General features: G+C 49.6%; 2 protein-coding genes across 3 annotated transcripts; one reads left to right on the top strand and one right to left on the bottom strand.

Moving 5' to 3' along the window:
* Positions 1 to 58: 58 nt before the first annotated feature.
* atad1b (ATPase family AAA domain containing 1b) lies at positions 59 to 4,944 on the bottom strand. Its single transcript, XM_080872047.1, has 10 exons — positions 4,819 to 4,944; positions 3,418 to 3,609; positions 3,238 to 3,336; positions 2,980 to 3,100; positions 2,655 to 2,855; positions 1,670 to 1,776; positions 1,454 to 1,543; positions 1,327 to 1,377; positions 782 to 912; positions 59 to 693 (listed from the first exon to the last, which is right to left on the bottom strand). The coding sequence occupies exons 2-10, from the start codon at positions 3,589 to 3,591 to the stop codon at positions 573 to 575; spliced, it is 1,095 nt and encodes a 364-aa protein (XP_080728173.1). The 5' UTR covers positions 3,592 to 3,609; positions 4,819 to 4,944; the 3' UTR covers positions 59 to 572.
* Positions 4,945 to 6,748: 1,804 nt separating this feature from the next.
* On the top strand, positions 6,749 to 17,816 carry ptenb (phosphatase and tensin homolog B). Of its 2 annotated transcripts, XM_080872035.1 has the most exons (9): positions 6,751 to 7,448; positions 8,607 to 8,691; positions 9,655 to 9,699; positions 10,143 to 10,186; positions 10,281 to 10,519; positions 10,923 to 11,064; positions 11,143 to 11,309; positions 11,653 to 11,895; positions 12,173 to 17,815. In XM_080872035.1, the coding sequence occupies exons 1-9, from the start codon at positions 7,364 to 7,366 to the stop codon at positions 12,356 to 12,358; spliced, it is 1,236 nt and encodes a 411-aa protein (XP_080728161.1). In that variant the 5' UTR covers positions 6,751 to 7,363; the 3' UTR covers positions 12,359 to 17,815. The 2 variants fall into 2 exon arrangements, with proteins under 2 accessions (XP_080728160.1, XP_080728161.1); XM_080872034.1 differs by having other exon boundaries at positions 6,749 to 7,448; positions 10,923 to 11,309; positions 12,173 to 17,816.
* Positions 17,817 to 18,676: the final 860 nt, after the last annotated feature.

The raw sequence follows: 18,676 nt of genomic DNA, 5'->3' as shown, positions 1-18,676 counted from the left end.
TGGTGGGTTTCTTATACTCTATTTGGGAGGATTTTCACAATAAAAGCCTGCTGTAGAAGCCCTCTGTGTGACAGGCGTCGAGTTTAAACGCCTCGCTGCAACGGCTTGTTTGAACCCAACCGCCATCTTTCCTCACAATTTCACACCCAACAAACGGCGAGGAGACGCAGAACGCTGTCATATGCCTGAAAAACTTAACGTGCCTCACCGCCATCTCATCCCTCCCCCCATAGTCAGACGCTATTCCTGCCATCTGGCGTCAGACATTTTGTCACGACGAGGCCTGATGGCCGCCGCGTGTGTCCGTGATGTCAGCAGCTTCAGGCGCCGGGATGAGAGCGTTTTGTAAAGGGGGAAGCTTGGGAGCCGGCGGCGCGGACGCGTGACAGCGAGCTCTGACAAACAGCTTTTATTTTGGATTTCGGGATTCTTAAAAAAAAAGAAGAAAAAAAGAAAAGCCCGCCACCGTCAGCCAATCAGCTGACTGAAGGACAAGCAGGAAGCAGTGGCATGTCAGCGTGAGGGGCGGCGGCTGCAGGCTGAGCTGAGGTCATCGTGTGATCCAGGCGTGTTCAGTCCAGAGCGGCGTGCAGCAGGGCGCCGGCTCCACCCGCGGTCTTGGACTTCCTCATTTTGACAATGGCGCGCCGCAGGTCGTCCTGATGGATCGGGCGGATGATGTCATCTGGAAGGCTGCGAGAGAGAAACCCGACACTGAAACCTCACCTGAGCGAACCGTCACTGTTATTGATCACCTCAACAGAAACACCTGGACGCCCACCTGTCGTTCTCAGCGTGGACGAAGTCGCGGACACACAGCAGCGCCGCATCACGACACATCTCTCTGAGGTCACTTCCTGAGAAACCCTCTGTTTCCTTGGCGATGTCGCTGAGGCTAATCGATGAGTCTACCTGTGAAGAGAAAACAGATCGGTCGCTGCGAGCTCGAGTCCGTCGACCCGCCCTCCTTCCCATCGGCTTCTTTTCCTTCCTTGTTTCCTTCCTTCTCCCCCTCCTTGCCAACCTTCCTTCAATCTTTATCCGTTTTTCCCTTTCCTCCTTTCCTTTGTTCCTACCTTCCTTATTCCATCCTTTTGTGTCCTTCCCCATTTCCAGTCCATTTCCTACAACCCCATCCTCCTTCCTTCCATCATTTCCTTGCTTCCTTTCCCCTACATGTCTTCCCTTTGCCAAACTTGTTTTGTGTGTTTGTTCTTTTCCTTTTCTCTCATTTCCTGTGCTGACGTCCATTAAACGAGTAAAAGAAGAAGGACTGTCGTAAAGCGCTGCAGAATGATGACAAGGTCACGTGACTCGTGCGCTCACCCTCTCGTTCTCCAGGATCAGCCCGAGGATCTGCTCGCGCTGCCTCACGCTCTGCGGGGACAAACACACCATCAGCACGCCCCCTGCTTTTAAGACTTCTGAGGCTTTTATTTTGAAAGTCACGTACAGGCTGGTTGATGTGGAACCTGGTGGGCATCCTCCGCAGGATGGCAGAGTCCAGGTCCTGGGGGCGATTGGTGGCGCCCATAATGACCACCTGACACAGACACGCACAGTGGCCCCGCCCTCCTCAGGTCATTGTGACACAAACATGTGGAAACATCTTTACTAAAAGGAAACACCCCGTCACCGCTGAGGTCATGTGACAGACAGGTGTGCATACCTGGCAGTGGTGGTCCGTGTCCAGTCCGTCCCACAGACTCATGAACTGGGCCTTCATCATGGCGGTGGCTTCATGATCCGAGCTGGAGCGGCTCCGCAGGAACGAGTCTGCAAACACGCGGGCGGCGAGGTCTTTACTCTCGTTTCTACTTTTTCTATTCTCCGGCTCAGCTTTCACTCTTTGTGTGCGTTCGTGTGTGCGTGCGTGCGTGCGTGCGTGCGTGCGTTCGTGTGTGCGTGCGTGCGTTCGTGTGTGTGTGTGCGCGTTCGTGTGTGTGTGCGCGTTCGTGTGTGTGTGTGCGCGTGTGTGCGTTCGTGTGTGCGTGCGTGTGTGCGTGCGTGCGTGCGCGTTCGTGCGTGCGCGTGTGTGTGCGCGCGCGCGCTCGTGTGCGCGTTCGTGTGTGTGTGTGTGTATGTATGTGTGTGTGTGTATGTATGTGTGCGTGTGTGCGTTCGTGTGCGCGTGTGTGTGCGTGTGTGCGTGCGTTCGTGTGCGCGTGTGTGTGCGCGTGTGTGTGTGTATGTGTGTGCGTGTGCGCGCGCGTGTGCGTGTGTGTATGTGTGTGCGCGTGTGTGTGTGCGTGTGTGTATGTGTGTGCGTGTGTGTGTGTGCGTGTGTGCGTGCGTTCGTGTGCGCGTGTGTGTGTGTATGTGTGTGCGTGTGCGCGCGCGTGTGTGTATGTGTGTGCGCGTTCGTGCGTGCGTACGTGTGCGTTCGTGCGTGCGTGCGTGCGCGTTCGTGTGTGTGCGTGCGCGTTCGTGTGTGTGCGTGCGCGTGTGTGTGTGTGCGTGCGCGCGCGTTCGTGTGTGCGCGCGTTCGTGTGTGTGTGTGCGCGCGTTCGTGTGTGTGTGTGCGCGCGTTCGTGTGTGTGTGTGCGTGCGTGTGCGTGTGTGTGTGTGTGCGTGCGCGCGTGTGTGTGTGTGTGTGTGTGCGCGTGTGTGTGTGTGTGTGTGTGTGCGTGTGTGTGTGTGTGTGTGTTCGTCACCTATCTCGTCGATGAAGATGATCGCTGGCTGCAGTTTGACAGCCAATGAGAACACAGCGGCAGCGAGTTTCTGGGACTCTCCGTACCATTTGTCCGTCAGTGTGCTCGGCTGCAGGTTGATGAAACGAAACCCCGCCTCTTTTGCCGTTGCCTTAGCGATCAGTGTTTTCCCACATCCCGGAGGTCCGTACAGCAGTACGCCTGTTACAAAGACCATGTTCAGATTTTACCTTCACGTTTCCTTATTTCCTTTCCTTCCTTGCTCCCTTCTGTATAAAGCTTTATTGACGACTCTAAAACAGGACGCAGGTGAATGACCTCTGACCTTTGGGGGGCTGCAGCAGCCTGGATCCCAGGAACAGGTGTCTCTTCTGAACAGGTAGGATGACCGTCTCCTTTAACTCGGTGATGACCTCGTCCAGACCTGCGATGTCCCTCCAGGTGATCTGCATGCAGGGAGAAGGTGTATGTGACATGCAGGTACAGAAACCACACGCGCTTCCCGTTTCCTCGTGGCGCCGCCGTAGGCGGGCAAGCTTTTAGGAGTTTCTAACAGCTTCAGTTTAACAACACGAGGCGTTACCTGCATGCTCAGCGGGTCCACCAGGTGAGCGGCGATGCTCATCTCGTACTCCGACAGCTTCACGTTTTTAACGCCAATCTGACGCATCAGCTTCTCGGCCTGAAAGACACCAAACCAGGAACCAATCAGAGACCGAGCCACCTGTGAAGATCAAACATGCAGCTGCTCGCTTGCTCTTACCTGTTTCTGAGCCTCCACCTTCTGCTTCCTAGTGGGGTCAATGGCGTCCACCATCCACTTGATGGTGAAGTAGGTGACAGCGCCGAATATGGTGAGGCGGAAAAGGAGGCCGATGACCTCGTTCCTGCCCAGAGGACGGGCGATGTTCTCGGCCGGGACCTCCCTCAGCACCATCGTCGCGCTCAGCAGCTCCTGCCACACAAACGAAGAAGTCATCAGCAGGTATGACACCTGAGCGCCAGGTGAACACAAAGACCTCCTGAACTAACGGAGTTTCTCTGAGGAGGAGCAGGAGGAGCTTAAAGTGGCAGGTTTTTAAAGGGGGTTTGGTCCAAACAGCTGCTGGCCTTCAGTCATGATGTGATGTTTGAGGAAAGAATGTTACAGAAATGCTAAACAGCCCAAATTTGAAATGGAGTCTGGTGGATGTGGCCTCCCATCACTCAGGTGGAATAAATGCTCAGGGCTGAGGTTTCGGTGCAGGGACCGTCACTGCCGGCTGGATCATCTTCTCCCGCTGACTCTGTGAGTAGTTAAACTGAAAACCGCTGGATTTTCAGCCTGGTGATCGACCCTGATTAAAGGTCCTGGAAATCAGCCATTTTTCAGAGTCTGGCGGCTCAGAAATACAATTCTCTTAATCAATGATGAAATGTGAACGTTGTTACATCAGGTCACGTCTTGGTTTCTGGCAGCTACAATGGTTTATGAGGTCTGTCTGGTTTTTACGCAGAGGTTACAGAGCAAGCAGCTGCAAAACGGTTTAAAGATGGCGGTGCACATAAATGTTTGCCAGAGTTGTATGACAGCACTGTATTTTTGCTCATGTTGCTGGACTGTTTGTCCAGGACAAACGTCCCTGTGGGACAACAAAGCTCTTTTATCCTTCGTATGGTTTCAATCACGTGGTTGCAAACGGAGGCATAACTGCGCATGACAACAGCTATTCTGTAGTGGACTTTATGGGAAAATAAGCTATAACTAACAGCATCGCTGACGTACAGGTGATGCGGTTTAGCTGAGGTTGAACACAGTTCATCCTTCTCTCAGCGCGAGGCTGAAAGCTGACCTCAGGTCATACATATTCATACGTGAGTTATAATCGTCTACACCTGAGCTCAGAGTCAGACCTGCTGCTCTGGAAAACAAACACCTGACGGTCCGGAACTTCCAACTTATCTTTAAAAACCGGACACAGTCTGGACCCCGCGGTGCTCACACGGTAAAACCGAAAGGACTAGCTTTAGCATTAGCTTGACCTTCGAAGCTGCAGGGCCTCACGGAGCGGTTCCGAGCGGATAAAGACACGCGAGTCTCCGTCGAAGAGCACCGGCAGCACCGGCACCTGTAGCAGAGGAGCCGGGCGGAACTGGCTCATCTGTCAGGTAGAATCACGCTCACCTGTCCAGATATTCCTTTGGCTCTTCCTTTGCGGCACGGCAGTGACAGCCGGATGTGGATTCTCGTCGTCTTCTACGTTTTATTTAACTCACGACTCTGCTGCGCCCCCTGCAGGCAAAATCGAAACACGTAGTGACCTAGAATAGAATAAAATAGAATAGAATAATCCTTTAATTGTCCCACAGGGGGAAATGTGGTTGTAAAAGCAGCAAGAAAACACATATACAAACAGAACAGGATATAGAACAGAAACACAAACTTTTTACTATTTCCATCATGGACAAGAGTTATCAATCAATCAATCAGAATCAGAATCAGAATCAGAATACTTTATTGATCCCTGGGTCCCTTGATCCCTTGATCCCAATCAATCAATCAATCAATCAAAGCTTTATTCGCCACGTGCAGGTTGCCCTGCAGTAAAATAGGAAATAGTTACCGAAACAGAGTACTGTACAGTTATTAAAGTTAGAGTACAGATAAGTGGCAAACCAAGGCTGGAGTGTGCAAAATGAGCAGGATACCGAAAGATGCTTAAATAGTTAAGAATATTTAGAATAATTAGAAAAGTACAGATTATGTATTGTACCTATTCATTGACAAGTAGACATGTAACATGTAAGTTAGTATATATAAACTGAGAAAAGTAATGTGCAAGTTATAACAGTAGTGTTCGGTTGATTAGTGCAAATTACAGCGCTGATGTAAACATCTATGTTTGTCGTGCGCAGTTTTGATTGTAATAATTGTATTGTAAATAATGAATATGAATTTTTCACATTTTGATTAATAAAAGTTACGCAAACGTGATTAATTCGCAAACAACAAACATAGACAAGAGTTTACAGAAAAAATGTGAATGTGAGAACGCATCTCCGCGCCGACGTCTGTCCACCAGGGGCCGCTGTGGCTCCGCCGAAGCTCTGCTGCCTCCACGAGACGCTTCTGTGGAAAAACGCAACTTTTCAGTTTCAGCAGCATGTTCACGTCGTTTCAGCTCCTTAAAAACTGCTGAAACGGACTGAAACTCTGCTGGAACCGGACTCCATCCTCTGCTGGGACGGCATGCTGCATTATGTAACTTCTGGTGGTTGCCAGGTTTCCCGGTCATTACGTATTCCTAGAGTTTTTCTGAATGGGAGGATGGCGGCGTCACAACATGGCAACCAACCATTGCAGCGCAGCTAGCCGCTAACAAGTTAGCATCATCGAGTCAGGAAAAGTGACCCACCGAAATAAAGTGAGCAGCTTTACAAAATAAAAGCAAAGTTCGCGATCTACAGTGAATTATGTAACCCGCACACGTCATTTAATGACGTCTTTTATCAATTTTCTTTTTTTAATACATACATTAAGGTAAACATGACTAAATTATATACGTATAAATGAAATAATTAATTCAAACTACATAAAATGAAAATTAAAGAAAAAACAGTAATCTAATTAAGGATAGAATTAAAAAAATGCATGTATTGATAACATAAAACAAACTGAAATAGCTGTTGATAAATTCTGTACAATAGCAATAATACTAACAACGTTAAATATGTATGAGTATGTTTCAGGAATTTATATTATTATTATTATGATTATTATCACCATAGGTAAATTTGGCAGCATCTCTGTCCCTCTGATGATAAATACATCAGTAAATCTGCTGTTCTGCTGCTGTTTGGTGAAAAATTTAATATTTTTTTGAAAGATTCAAAAGTGTTTTAACTATTAACCCACCACTGGGATCGATTCATTAAAAAAACATACTTAAATAACTTGAATAAATGGAACACACAAGTCCTTAAAGTCTTTAGGTTGTACTGTGGACGTAAAATGTGTTTTTTCCATGATAGTGTTTAAATTCATTTGCGGAAACGCTTAAGAAAAAAAAACAAGTCCTTTGAGGTAGGTCATTTATTTTGAAGGCGGGCGGATGTGGACGTCTCTCCTGCTGTAGACTTGACGCATGCGTAACTGTCGTCTAGTCGCTCTGCTCAAAGGCACCGAGGCGGAGAGGGTTTCTCTCCCCTCACCTGCATTCAGGCACGGCGGCTCTCCTGCGCTCATAGGCCGGGAACAGCTCTGCTGGATACGTCCGGAGGACCGGCTCCGCACCGGCCGTCCTTCCGCAGATGGTCTTTGTCTGCAGGCAGGGGATCTGGAAACCCGGGCCCGCTGCGGGAGCGGGGAGGAGGCCTCGGAGCTCCCCTGTTCTGATCCATAAAAGAGCAGCGACAGCCCGGATGCATCTCTACTAGCAGGTCGGCTAGCATCCATCCAGAGCGGGGCTCGGGAGGCAGCGAGCAGGCCGGATAAAGGGACCGATTCGTGCTGCTTCGGGTCGAGGTTTCTACTGGATTTTATTTGGGCTTTATTTTTCTGCGGGTTATTCTTTAAATCTGGAAATCGCGGGACTGGAGGCCGGCTAGCTGCGAGCTAGCTGCCCAGGATTACCAGGGTAACCAGACAGCTGAGGCTCCGCAGTAAAACAGACCGTCTCCCGGTGATCTCTGACCCGCTGACAGACCTCACCGGAGGCCGGGGCGCAGCGATGGCTGCCTTAATCAGAATCCGGGAGATTGTGAGCAGGAACAAAAGGCGGTACCAGGAGGACGGCTTCGACCTGGACCTGACCTGTATCCTTTACCTTTTTGTGTGTGTGTGTGTGTGTGTGTGTGTGTGTGTGTGTGTGTGTGTGTGTGTGTGTGTGATAGCGCCGTGCAGAAGCCTGTTCAGAAAAGCTGTGATTTAAGGAGGCGGCTCGGTGTGGGGCGTATTGCTGATGAGCAGCCGGACTCAAAAAATCGCACATTTAGAGGCGGGCTCGTGTCTGCTGGCTCGTGCCTGAAGGCTGTTCTCGGTCGGTCTTCATGGTCCAGATGTTCCGCTGGTTTTTTCTGCAGCGACCGTCTTCATGCTGTCCCCTTACACTGACACGTCTGCTAATTAGTCTTAATTTAGCAGATTTTTCAATGCAGTTCGGCGTGAGGTCTGTTGGAGCATCTCCAGGCTGCTCTGATGCATCTGCTGTAGGTCAGAATATCGATTATCGACCAACCTGTGTGTTATTGGTAAAATAACAAACCCAGCACTGAATTAATGAAATCTATCGATCACTACTGATGATTGATTATTCTGTTTGGTCATATTTAGTGGTGTTCGCTTCTCTCCTGTGTTAATAAAGTTTGATTCAGTGGACCTCCTGCAGGGCTGAAGGCACCAATCCACATGCAGCTGATTGAACAGGACTGATTGATCAGAAAGCAAATAGCCACTTATGGTGGAGGGACTGAGGATGATCAGCACAGTGAAAGTCCCGATCAGTTTGATTATTGATCAGAGTAGGGGTGCTTTGTGCCTTTACAGACGCCTGACGTTACATTTTATTCTCTTAGCTGTTTTTATGTCGTTGACCTCTTCAGGTTTCTGACAGTTGATTCATCGCTTTGGCAAACTTCCTGTCAGCTGACTCTGATACCTGACCTGTTACCACCTTCTGAGGTAAACTGATCGATTAGGGAAACTCGACTCGTTTCCGATGATGTGATGGTTTATTCATTTTTAAAGAGGAACTGTTGTGTTTTCGGTCGTATGCGCCGGCCACCTGCTGTTAGACCTTCTGTTTATGAGGGGCAGCCAAACCCAACCCAAAGGTTGTCTTAAAGGGGGAGGAGTCCAGGAGAGAGATCTGACTAATCATGTGATGGTATGAAGCTCTGTGATTGGATGTTTGAGTGCTAGTTTTTGGGGTCCAGCTGTGTTCAGACGTTTGGTCCTGAGCGGCGCTCCATCAGACATTTATCCAAACATCATCGCGATGGGTTTCCCCGCCGAGCGGCTGGAGGGCGTTTACAGGAACAACATCGACGACGTGGTTCGGTAAGATGACCTTTGACCTTCTCTGACCCATGTTTTTAGTGCTCAGCAGCGCCTCCTGTAAACATCGCTGTGAAATCTGATCCCGTACTGAAAAAATGCACAACCCAGTTTTTAAGGTTATTGGGTCACTTCCTGTTAACGGATTAATGATCGCTGCTGCTAGCGAAGGTGGAAATCTTAAAAATTGGATGGACACACAAACGAAAACCACCGAAAGTTTGAAACTGGAGATTTTCTTTGATCCACGCTCAGAAAGAACACAGACTCAGTGATTCCCATATGGAAAAGAAATAGTAAAAACTTATATGATTTACTCATGAACGTGGCCACTTTCTCGTTACTTTCATATATCGTTTTAGGAAGTATCCAAAACATACAAGTTTCATTATATAATTTTTCAAGGGATCTTATATTTGTTTTCACTCTTGTATGCTTTTCATACAAGTTTCACACAAGACAGATACAAACTTTATAAGATTTATATATATCTTTTCCATATGGGATATTGCTCCACTGAAAACTGATCTCCAGTGAGTCCAGAGCAGGAGCTCCTCAGTAGGCTTCCTGAACCTGGCAAATCAGAAGGAAGTTTGCCTTAAGGTGGGCCACAAAAATGTGAAGTGTACAAGTGAGCGAGCTTCAATCAGCTGAGCAATAATAGAAGATTATTTTATTGATTACAGACGTGCTCGAAATGTGACGTCAGCCTCGTTAAAGCCGCGTCGTGTTCAGACACCAGCAGGGGGCGCTGCGGAGACCACGTGTTGGTTTTTAAAGCTGGTTTGCTCGGCGTAGGATTTCTGGATGAAAGACTTTCACCTCAGCCTCACAGCAAACTCTGCAATAACACTGTAGTGTGATAACGCTGTAATAACACTCCACATGTCATCGTGGAGCTGCCGTGTGAGTAAAGTCGGTCTGTTTTAAAGCTTCTCTAACGGTTTGCCCCGCCTCTCCTCTCAGGTTTTTAGACTCGAAGCACAAGAATCACTATAAGATCTACAACCTGTGAGTACTCAGTCTGCTTTCCTCTGTGATGATGTCTTGAAATGAAAACTTCCTGTTCAGGTCATAAAGCTGAGTTTAGACCAGACTGTTAGGACCGGGGCCCTCAGGAGTCGAGCCTGACGGGCCTTCAGTTCTAAAGTTTTCATTCGCTCACTGATGTGGGAAATGTTCATGTGAGGAGCCCCGCCCACAGGCGTGCCGACTCAGCTCAGCAGGTCCAGGTGTACTGACAGCAGCGCAGGTTTAACAAACAGGATAATACTGTGACGTCAAGCACAGAGAAGTGGGTGAGGGGTTCATTTTAACGTACTCAGGTGAGCGTCTGTCAGGTGGACTCCGCCTCTCACCGCAGCTCCTTACGTCAGCGAGCTAAACATTCCTTCAGAGGTGCCGACAGCTGCCGGCGAGGCGGCCAGTCCTAACATCTGTGTGCCTTTCCACAGATGTGCGGAGCGACATTACGACTCATCAAAGTTCAACTGCCAAGGTGAGCCTGTCCTCTTGTGACCTCTGACCTTTGAGAGGCAGTGTGTTTGTCTGGTGTTGGGTAACGAGCCGTCGCTCTGCTCCTCCTCTCCCAGTCGCTCAGTACCCGTTCGAGGACCACAACCCGCCCCAGCTGGAGCTGATAAAGCCGTTCTGCGAGGACCTGGACAAGTGGCTGAGCGAGGACGAGCAGCACGTCGCCGCCATCCACTGCAAGGCGGGAAAGGGCCGCACCGGCGTGATGATCTGCGCCTACCTGCTGCACCGGGGCAAGTTCCAGGAAGCTCAGGAGGCCCTCGACTTCTACGGGGAGGTCCGCACCCACGACAAGAAGGTAACCTTTTTGTGTTCATGTGGAGCCTTTGCCTCGTGATACGAGGCGCCTTGAGCAGCTGTTGTGATGAATAAGGTTGTAACTGGGCGGTAAACCCTGAGCATGTTCTCCCCGTGTCTGCAGGGGTTCTCTCCGGGTACTCCCACAGTCCAAACACATGCAGCTAGTGGGGTTAGGTTACCTGGCGATTCTAAACGGTCCACAGGTGTGAGTGTGAGTGATTGTCTGTCTCTGTTAGCCCTGCCACAGCCTGGCGGCCCGTCCGGGTGTTCCCAGGGTGCCCCTGCAACCCTGACAGCGTGACAGAATGAATGGATGAATTCTAACTCTGCAGAGGCGGCTGATGAGGATGCTGAAAGACTCTGATATAACCTGACCTCACGATTGATCTGTTGATGTTCAGGGTGTGACCATCCCGAGCCAGCGGCGCTACGTTGTCTACTACAACTTCCTGCTGAAGAACCAGCTGCAGTACAAACCGGTGGCTCTGCTCTTCCACAAGATGCTGTTTGAAACCATCCCCATGTTCACCGGAGGCACCTGCAGTGAGTCTCGAGCAGTAAGTCTGCTGTCGCTTCGAGCGACTTCAGTTGAATTAACGGGTGTCCCTGTGCTCCCCGCAGACCCCCAGTTTGTCGTGTACCAGCTGAAGGTGAAGATCCACACCTCTAACCCCGGCCACACCCGCAGGGAAGACAAACTGATGCTGTTTGAGTTCCCGCAGCCACTTCCTGTCTGTGGAGACATCAAGGTGGAGTTCTTCCACAAGCAGAACAAGGTGCTGAAGAAGGTGAGGAGGTGATGGAGTCCTCTTTGTTGTCCTGAGTGGGGTTCACATGTGGCCTGGTGTAGTTTGTCTGGGCTCACCTCGAAGGGCCGTCTGTGGTCAGTGCTGAGTCTTGTGCAGACCCTGTGTCTGAGCAGGACTGAATATTTCCTCACAGTCAAAGGTCAAAGGTCAGCCTTGGTTATTCAGTGCCAAACTCAAACTAGTCTTTACTGTAGATGTTCAGCATCAGTTTTAGGAGCACAGGTTTTTCTCCGGGGACCAGAGGAGGTGGAACACGGACACGTGTCCACGATGGCAGAGCGCACGGCCGGCCTGGTTTCCTCACTGCTTTTTCTCATTGTAGGAGAAGATGTTCCATTTCTGGATCAACACCTTCTTCATCCCAGGTCCGGAGGAAGTCCCAGAGAGGATGGAGAACGGCAGCGCGGGGACACCCAGAGAGCTGTTTGACAGGACGCCGCAGACCCCGATGACGCCGGGAAGCGAAACCAACGACAGAGACTACCTGGTCCTCACGCTGACCAAGAACGACCTGGACAAGGCCAACAAGGACAAGGCCAACAGGAACTTCTCCCCGAACTTCAAGGTAAGCTGCTGAGCAGCGACGCCGCTGACGGCGATGGCGCTGAGTAAATATCCTGCTTGTTTTGTTCTTTAAGAAAAAGACTCGTTAAGTTGACGAGCCGCACAAACCCAGCTGTAATGACCAGGAAGATGATTTCTGCTGTGCTAGCGTGTAAACTCGTTAGAAGCACAGAGAGCGATGAGCGGCAGAGCGCCGCTGCCCGCCATCTGTAGTTTAAAAGCGTTAGCAGCAGGCAGGTGACCTCCAGACTGACGGTCTGCTTCTTCTTCTGCTTCAGGTGAAACTGTTCTTCACCAAGACGGTAGAAGAAGGAGCCAACTGTGACGCGAGCAGCACGTCCTCGATGACGCCAGACGCCAGCGACAACGAACCGGATCACTACCGCTACTCGGACACGACGGACTCGGACCCTGAGAACGAGGGGTTTGAAGACGAAGACCACAATCAGATCACAAAAGTCTGACACACACGCACTCTCTCTAATACGCAAACATACAGCTATATACGTGTATATATATCTCCAGTATGTATGTATGTATGTATACACTCGTGAACCCAGACGAAGACTAGCGGGCGGTTAGCTAACGGGGAGTATCGCCGGCGGACCGCAGCTGATCAGTGGGACTCTGATCAGAAAACTTTCGCCATCCCCACCCCCCAAACTTCTACACAGCTGGACAATCACATGACATGGATTTGTAAGCATGTGGGCGGGGCCAGGCGAGTGGACAGTGTGACGCAGGAAATCACAGTTTAAAGGAGTAAAACTTGAATCTAGACAAACGGAAAGACGAGTAGACTTCTTTAGTGACCACGCCGCGGCGTCTGTGGGACGAAGCCCCTCCCGACCAGCTTTGTTTCGTGCTGAGCGGTCTGGACTCTGTCTTCATCTCTGCTCTCTTCAGGCTTTCTCAGTGTTGACGCTTCTCTCTGTGTGCTGAAAACTCAAATTCAGGTCGAGCGTGGACCCACGTGGAGCTTTGAAGGCCAGTTCCTGTGCTTCACCTGAATCTGAGACGTGGATCACTGCGGGACAACCAAACTAATTTACCTGACTCAAAATGTGAAACCACGATGCTGATGATGGCAGACGGTCATGTGATGAACCTGGCAAAATATCAGCATTGGGTGAGGCGAATCTGTTCTTGTAAAAAGAGATGCTGATTTAAAAAGGTCGAACCCCCGGGTCACCGTGACCGCATTTATTTATTCTCCCAAATACTTCAAACACCTTCAACTGGAAACTCCTGATCCAGTTTGCAGCAGCCTGTTTAATCCAGTCTAAATTGGGTTGGGCTGTAGGTCTGAACTTTTCTCCCCGAGCCTTGTTTGGACCGGCCGGACGGGTCCCGTCGCTGATCTGGACCCAGTTTGGGACCAAGCACAAAGAGAAGCGACAACCTGCTGTTGAATGTCACAGTGAAGATGAGAAACGTTATTATTCACAATCCTCTGCAGCTCCGTCAATCATCTGCTGAAGGATGCTCTGAGTGCGTGAACACCTGCTTCACTGCTTCTCTGTCTGTCCTCAGTTTTGCACAGAAGGACTGTTCAGTCTTTCAATCAGCTCCTACACTTCAAAGAACCTTGTTTTTGTTGTACTCTGAAATATATCAATCATTAAGCTAAACGACAAATGAGCTACTGCACAGTATAACCATTCCTGCAGCGATCTGCTTTAAGCTACACACCTATATAGGCTAGCCCCCAGCACAGACTGAAGCAGAAATCTTTGACTCCAGAGCGCTGGCTTTCGCTGTGTCTGGCATGCACTTTATGAAGGACACTCGAGTGAATCTTGACGGCCTTGTAAATATTTCCAGGCGCGCTCCGTCTGTGCAGGAGATCTGATTCGGCTCGTGTTGCGCTGTAGTCCTCATGAAGCTGCCGTTTGTGAGCTTTGGCTTTCTGCAGCCGGAGTCCGCAGCGTGGCAGTGCCATCATTACAACGTCGTGGATTTCTTTTTAGTAAAACTACTCTAAGCTAAAGGTCTGCCAGGTCCATTTGGAGCATCTTTTGAATGGACACTGGGACCTCGTCGGGGTCATGAGGATTTTGGGATCACTGCCCAAAAAACAGGTGGAACGCTGTGCTGACCGAGCGGCGCCATCACGATGGTCAGCCTCTGTGTGTCTCTGGTTTCTGATCTTTCAGAATGGTAACGCTCTAGAATTATTACTCTGTCCATAGACTATTAATCGTTTTTACTCACTACTACTTCTTGGAGATGTTTAAGCACTTATATTCTTGCAAATTGTACCTTTAACACCAGGGACGATGGCTGGAGAGTCACGTTGGCATCACAGCAGGTTTGAGACTTGTTTCAAACTGACAGAATGAGTATTAGAGATGTTTCAGCTACTGGAGGTTTGGCTTTGCCATGCAACATATGTAAAGTTAAAGCGGGCTCTTGGACGACTGTTTTGACCATTAAGCTTCTTCTTGCACATCCACCGTTCTGCATAAAGATATTACATGTACAGTATAATAAGGCCTAATGCAGTGACCATAAACACCGTCTGACTTCAGCCAGTCACACCGTATAAAAGTCTGTCCGATGGTCCGGAGCATCTACAGGGTCATCTGCGTCCTGGTCGGGCACAGGTAGAAGTTTTAGTCCTGATGCCTGATTTCCGTCCTCACATTTGGTGCTAAAAGCTATCGTGGACCCTGCTATGACTGATAGTTCATCGTGGGTGTGGTATCTGGGTCTCTGTTGTTGAACCTGTGGGTCTTGGCAGGTCTGGTCACACAGGATGCACCATGAGGATCTAAAACACAAACTCCAAAGTTGTAGTGCCGATGCCTTCAGTAAAAAAACCTCCCATCTTGATCTCCAGATGTGTTTAACGTCAAAGAGCTGGTGACCTGTAATGAAGGCAGAGGCACCAGTAATGATGATTTCACTCATGTTCAGTTGCAATCAGGATAAATAAGATGCTGAACCTTGAGCTTGACCCCAAAAGGAGAAGATCTGAAGGTGTGTTTGACCCTCAGATCTTTGGGAGCTCGCCCGTTCTTGCCATCCAAGGTTGAACATGTTTGCAGAGCTCTTGGTGATGGTGATGATGATGCTGAAGCAACTGCCAACTGTTCCTTTGTGCTCTCTCTTATGACCGATCTAATGCCTCCTCATCAGTGCCAAGGGTTTTTAGGTTAGATTGACATTTAGCCAAACAAACGGCATCCTGTGTGAGCACGTCTAACGCCGTGGCCTGGTGCTACTGACAGCCAGTGCATGCAGCTTGTTGAGCGAGCCCAGGACTGGTCGTCCATCTGTGGTGCTCTCTACCAGCAGCGTGCGTATTCGTCCACTCCTGATCTCTAATGCCCAGCAGCTGTGTCGTCAGCGTGGCCATACAGCCACTGGGATTTTTACAGCAGCATTTCCTGTCTCGAGTCCTGTTAGGTGCTATCAGACCTGGCCTCACGTCCTGTCACTGACCCGTTCAGCAGTGACCAGGGTGTAGTGTAGACCTGTACCAGAGTCCAAGGTTTGACTCCATTCAGGTGGATTTGTTCTTAACACCCACAGTTTTACTGAAGCGCAGTCACTCGATGAGGTTTGGGGCAGGTCGTGGTCGAGTCCAGAACGATGGGTAGAAGCTGCGTTTTGACTCTTTGTGGTTCTCCAAATGATTTTCCAGCAGACCTCACCGCTTTACCCAAAGGGAAGCTTGCAGAGATCCAGAGATGGGTCCGAACGTGGAAGACTGAGTGCTGTAGTATTTCATGTTGGTAATATTCTCCACTGCTGAGCAGGTTCAGGTGTTTGAGGCCAGGCAGGTGCTGTCCACGTCTCTGACTGTTCAAGGTGCTCAGTGTCTTTTCATTGTTGGTTGTATACAAACCTCCGTTCAGCTCTTCTCCTCACCTGGAGTTTCATAGAAAGTGGTCACCTGTTAACAGAGCTGGGGTCAAACTCCTCCCCGATTCTGACATCATCAGGGATTCTGCGGCAACTCTGTGAAGGAACCTCGAATTTTGCCTTTTAATGCACCGCGCCTGCCTCTTTCCCACTGCTGTGGTGCTGAAACAGCGGCCCCACCAGAGAGCCTGCTGCTCCTGAAGTTAGGACCCGTGCCGTCAAACGCTACGGGAGGGCCTACCGCAAGAAATTCATCCAGTGATTGGCAGACTCTGGGTGGGGTGCTTTTCGCGCAGACATTAGCCCAACATCTGCTAACGATTCTCAGATCTGTGTGCTGGGTCTGGCACCAGTGGAAAAGCGGTCATTGTGACAAGCTCCGGTACTTCCTGCTTCCTCAGACGTCCTGTTTCTGTCCCCGACCACACAGTGCTTCAGCTCTGCTGTTTGCGTCTCTTCACCAAACCTGCCACGATGAAGCTCGGACGCCTTTGTGTTCCTAATTGTTGAGTTTGGGTCCGTTTGTAATTACAGTCTGTGTTCACACTCTGTTTGTTTTTCGCCGTAAGGTTAAGGTGTCACCGTTTCTCTGTGCAACAGTCTGTAGATAGATGCTCTATTGATCCCACAAGGGAACTGGGACCCATCAAGACATGTGGCATAGTCTGCTCGTGTTATCCTCACGGAGAACCTCGTTAGAATAACGGATTCTGCATTTCACAAACCAGCGTCAGTGTTTCAGCCTCCTTTCATTCAAGTAAATCGGATGGATGTCATATGACCACACCTTCAGTAGTTTCAGACGTTTCCTCTGAGTTGTGTACCCAAACCATGTCTGTTGGTCCAGTCAGAGAAAGAACAACAGAAACTCGTCCAGATCAGGCTGTTTAGCCATCTGTTCTGCTTTTGTCTTATTACTCTGCTTTCCTGATGAGCTGATGTCAGCTGTTCCCCAGATCTGAGTCCTGAACATAAAACAACACATCATTGGCGTAGAGTGTATCTCCTCTCGCTCCTGTTCAGTCTAAACATGGCCAAAGCTTCAAACGTTAACCTGCAGGCCAACTACAGAAACTAGAGCCCCGGGTGCTGCCCCTCAGCAGGCTTCCAGAAGACGGCGAGCGTGATTTCAGGCCAGGCTTTAGTGGACCAAGCTTTGACTGGTCAGTCCACCGGGTGTGGTGAAATACGTTTTAACTGAGGTTTAATAAATAAATAAATGTGGGCCCATGTCTTCCTGGCCTCCTGTTAACACTTGATGGCTGTTTCAACACATCCAGAATTATTTGCTGTCATTAACGGGCAGCTCCCTCTTTGCCTTTAAATCTATATTTCACAGATGTGTGGTGTCATCACTAAGCCCCACCTCCTGCTGTTGAGTAACTCGGTAACAAAATAAACACGAGCACCTTAAATCCGTTAAAGCTGACGACGTGTCTTGGCGCATTTGACCAGTGAAAACTAAAAGGAACGCGGGACGCTACGCAGCTGCTCAGCTTGTTTTCACGGCGACAAAAACAGCCATTAACGTTAGCTTAAACGAGGTCGCTAGCACAATGCTAACAATAACTTTCCTTCTGCTTTGCTGTTTAAGGACGGCCCCTTTTTGGGGCGGGGTTTGTGGTCTCGATCAGATGTGGTTTTGTACCCGACTCCGAGCCTCGTGTCACACGTCAGCTGCACACAGGTGTTCATTTTAGTTTCCAATCAACAAACAAAAAATGCCACCTGACTACAAACTATATCACCATGGCAACATGTTAATCTGACCCCCCCTCTTTTATTCCTCCTCTCTTTGTTTTATAAAGAAATAAAAACACTGTAAAGGTGAATAAACTATTTATAAACAGCTGCTCATTGTTTGATTTTTGTTTGCTTGGTTTTAGAACTACGACTCCCATAATGCTTCAGGTGTCTGTCAGTACGAAAAAGAATTTCTCTTAAGGTCCATTTGCTCTGTTATCAAGTGCTCAGTGCGCTGCTTTAAGGGAAGAAAATGGCTTTGGGGCATTTTGTTGAATAAACTCTTGGTGAACTCATGTTTTAAATGGCCTGTATTTGTATAGCGCTTTACTTAGTCCCAAAGCACTTTATACTACACCCACACATTCACACACTGGTGATGGCAGCTACGTTGTAGCCACGGCCGCCCTGGGGCGACCTGACAGAGGCGAGGCTGCCGGGCCCTCTGACCACCACCGGTAGGTAACAGGTGAAGTGTCTTGCCCAAGGACACAACGACCGAGACTGTCGGAGCCGGGGCTCGAACTGCCAACTCTTGAGCCACGATCGATCAGTTCTAAAGCTGCGTTGGGTGTTTCAGGAGGCTGAGGCAGACGTGACTGACCGCACTGTTTAACTCGTCACCAGCCACAGCTGCCACACCCACAGCTGTGGTAGTGCTCTTTATTGTTCCTGAGTTTGACAATGTAATGTGATTACTTACAGACATTCAGCTGGATGTTCTGATTAACTCTGACTCGGCTCAGAGTTAAAAATAAGAATTCACTTTTTGTCCAGTAAATAATTAATGGGCTGATTCTGATACAGTGTTTCAACACGCCTCATTCATAGAAACGCCCACGGTTCACACTGATGGATGGAGGACACTGCAGACGGGAATCGAACCACCAACTCCCACCTTAGTAGACGACGCGCTGTGCCAGCCGTGAACAACCATCATCGTCTTCTTCTCTGACAAACTCGTTTATGCTCCGCTGCTGCACAGACTCGCGCACACAGGAGCGCCTCAGCTCAATCCTGCGTGTGCGCGCACGTGCACGATCGACCGGTGACTTGGCAGAAATGATAATGGCTCGCTTGCCCCACCGTGCAGTGCAGCAGGGAGCGGGGAGGAGAAATGAGGTCACACGCGCTCAGTGTGCCTCGTGGGCAGCGAGCCATCACTGATT

The sequence above is a fragment of the Rhamphochromis sp. 'chilingali' genome, assembly GCF_963969265.1.
Source record: "Rhamphochromis sp. 'chilingali' genome assembly, chromosome: 22".
Taxonomy (NCBI): Eukaryota; Metazoa; Chordata; class Actinopteri; order Cichliformes; family Cichlidae; genus Rhamphochromis; species Rhamphochromis sp. 'chilingali'.
Note: the sequence above shows the minus strand (reverse complement) of the source record. Positions and strands in the feature narration are given on the sequence as shown.

Bases quoted from the DNA above. Each gene is read 5' to 3' on its own strand.
- atad1b (XM_080872047.1), bottom strand. From the start codon at position 3,591: ATGGTGCTGAGGGAGGTCCCGGCCGAGAACATCGCCCGTCCTCTGGGC. The intron at 913-1,326 runs GTGAGCGCACGA...TTCTCTTCACAG, and splicing joins TGATCCTGGAGAACGAGAGG to GTAGACTCATCGATTAGCCT. The intron at 694-781 runs GTGGGCGTCCAG...TCTCTCTCGCAG, and splicing joins GTCCACGCTGAGAACGACAG to CCTTCCAGATGACATCATCC.
- ptenb (XM_080872034.1), top strand. From the start codon at position 7,364: ATGGCTGCCTTAATCAGAATCCGGGAGATTGTGAGCAGGAACAAAAGG. The intron at 7,449-8,606 runs GTATCCTTTACC...GCGCTCCATCAG, and splicing joins CTTCGACCTGGACCTGACCT to ACATTTATCCAAACATCATC. The intron at 9,700-10,142 runs GTGAGTACTCAG...GCCTTTCCACAG, and splicing joins CACTATAAGATCTACAACCT to ATGTGCGGAGCGACATTACG.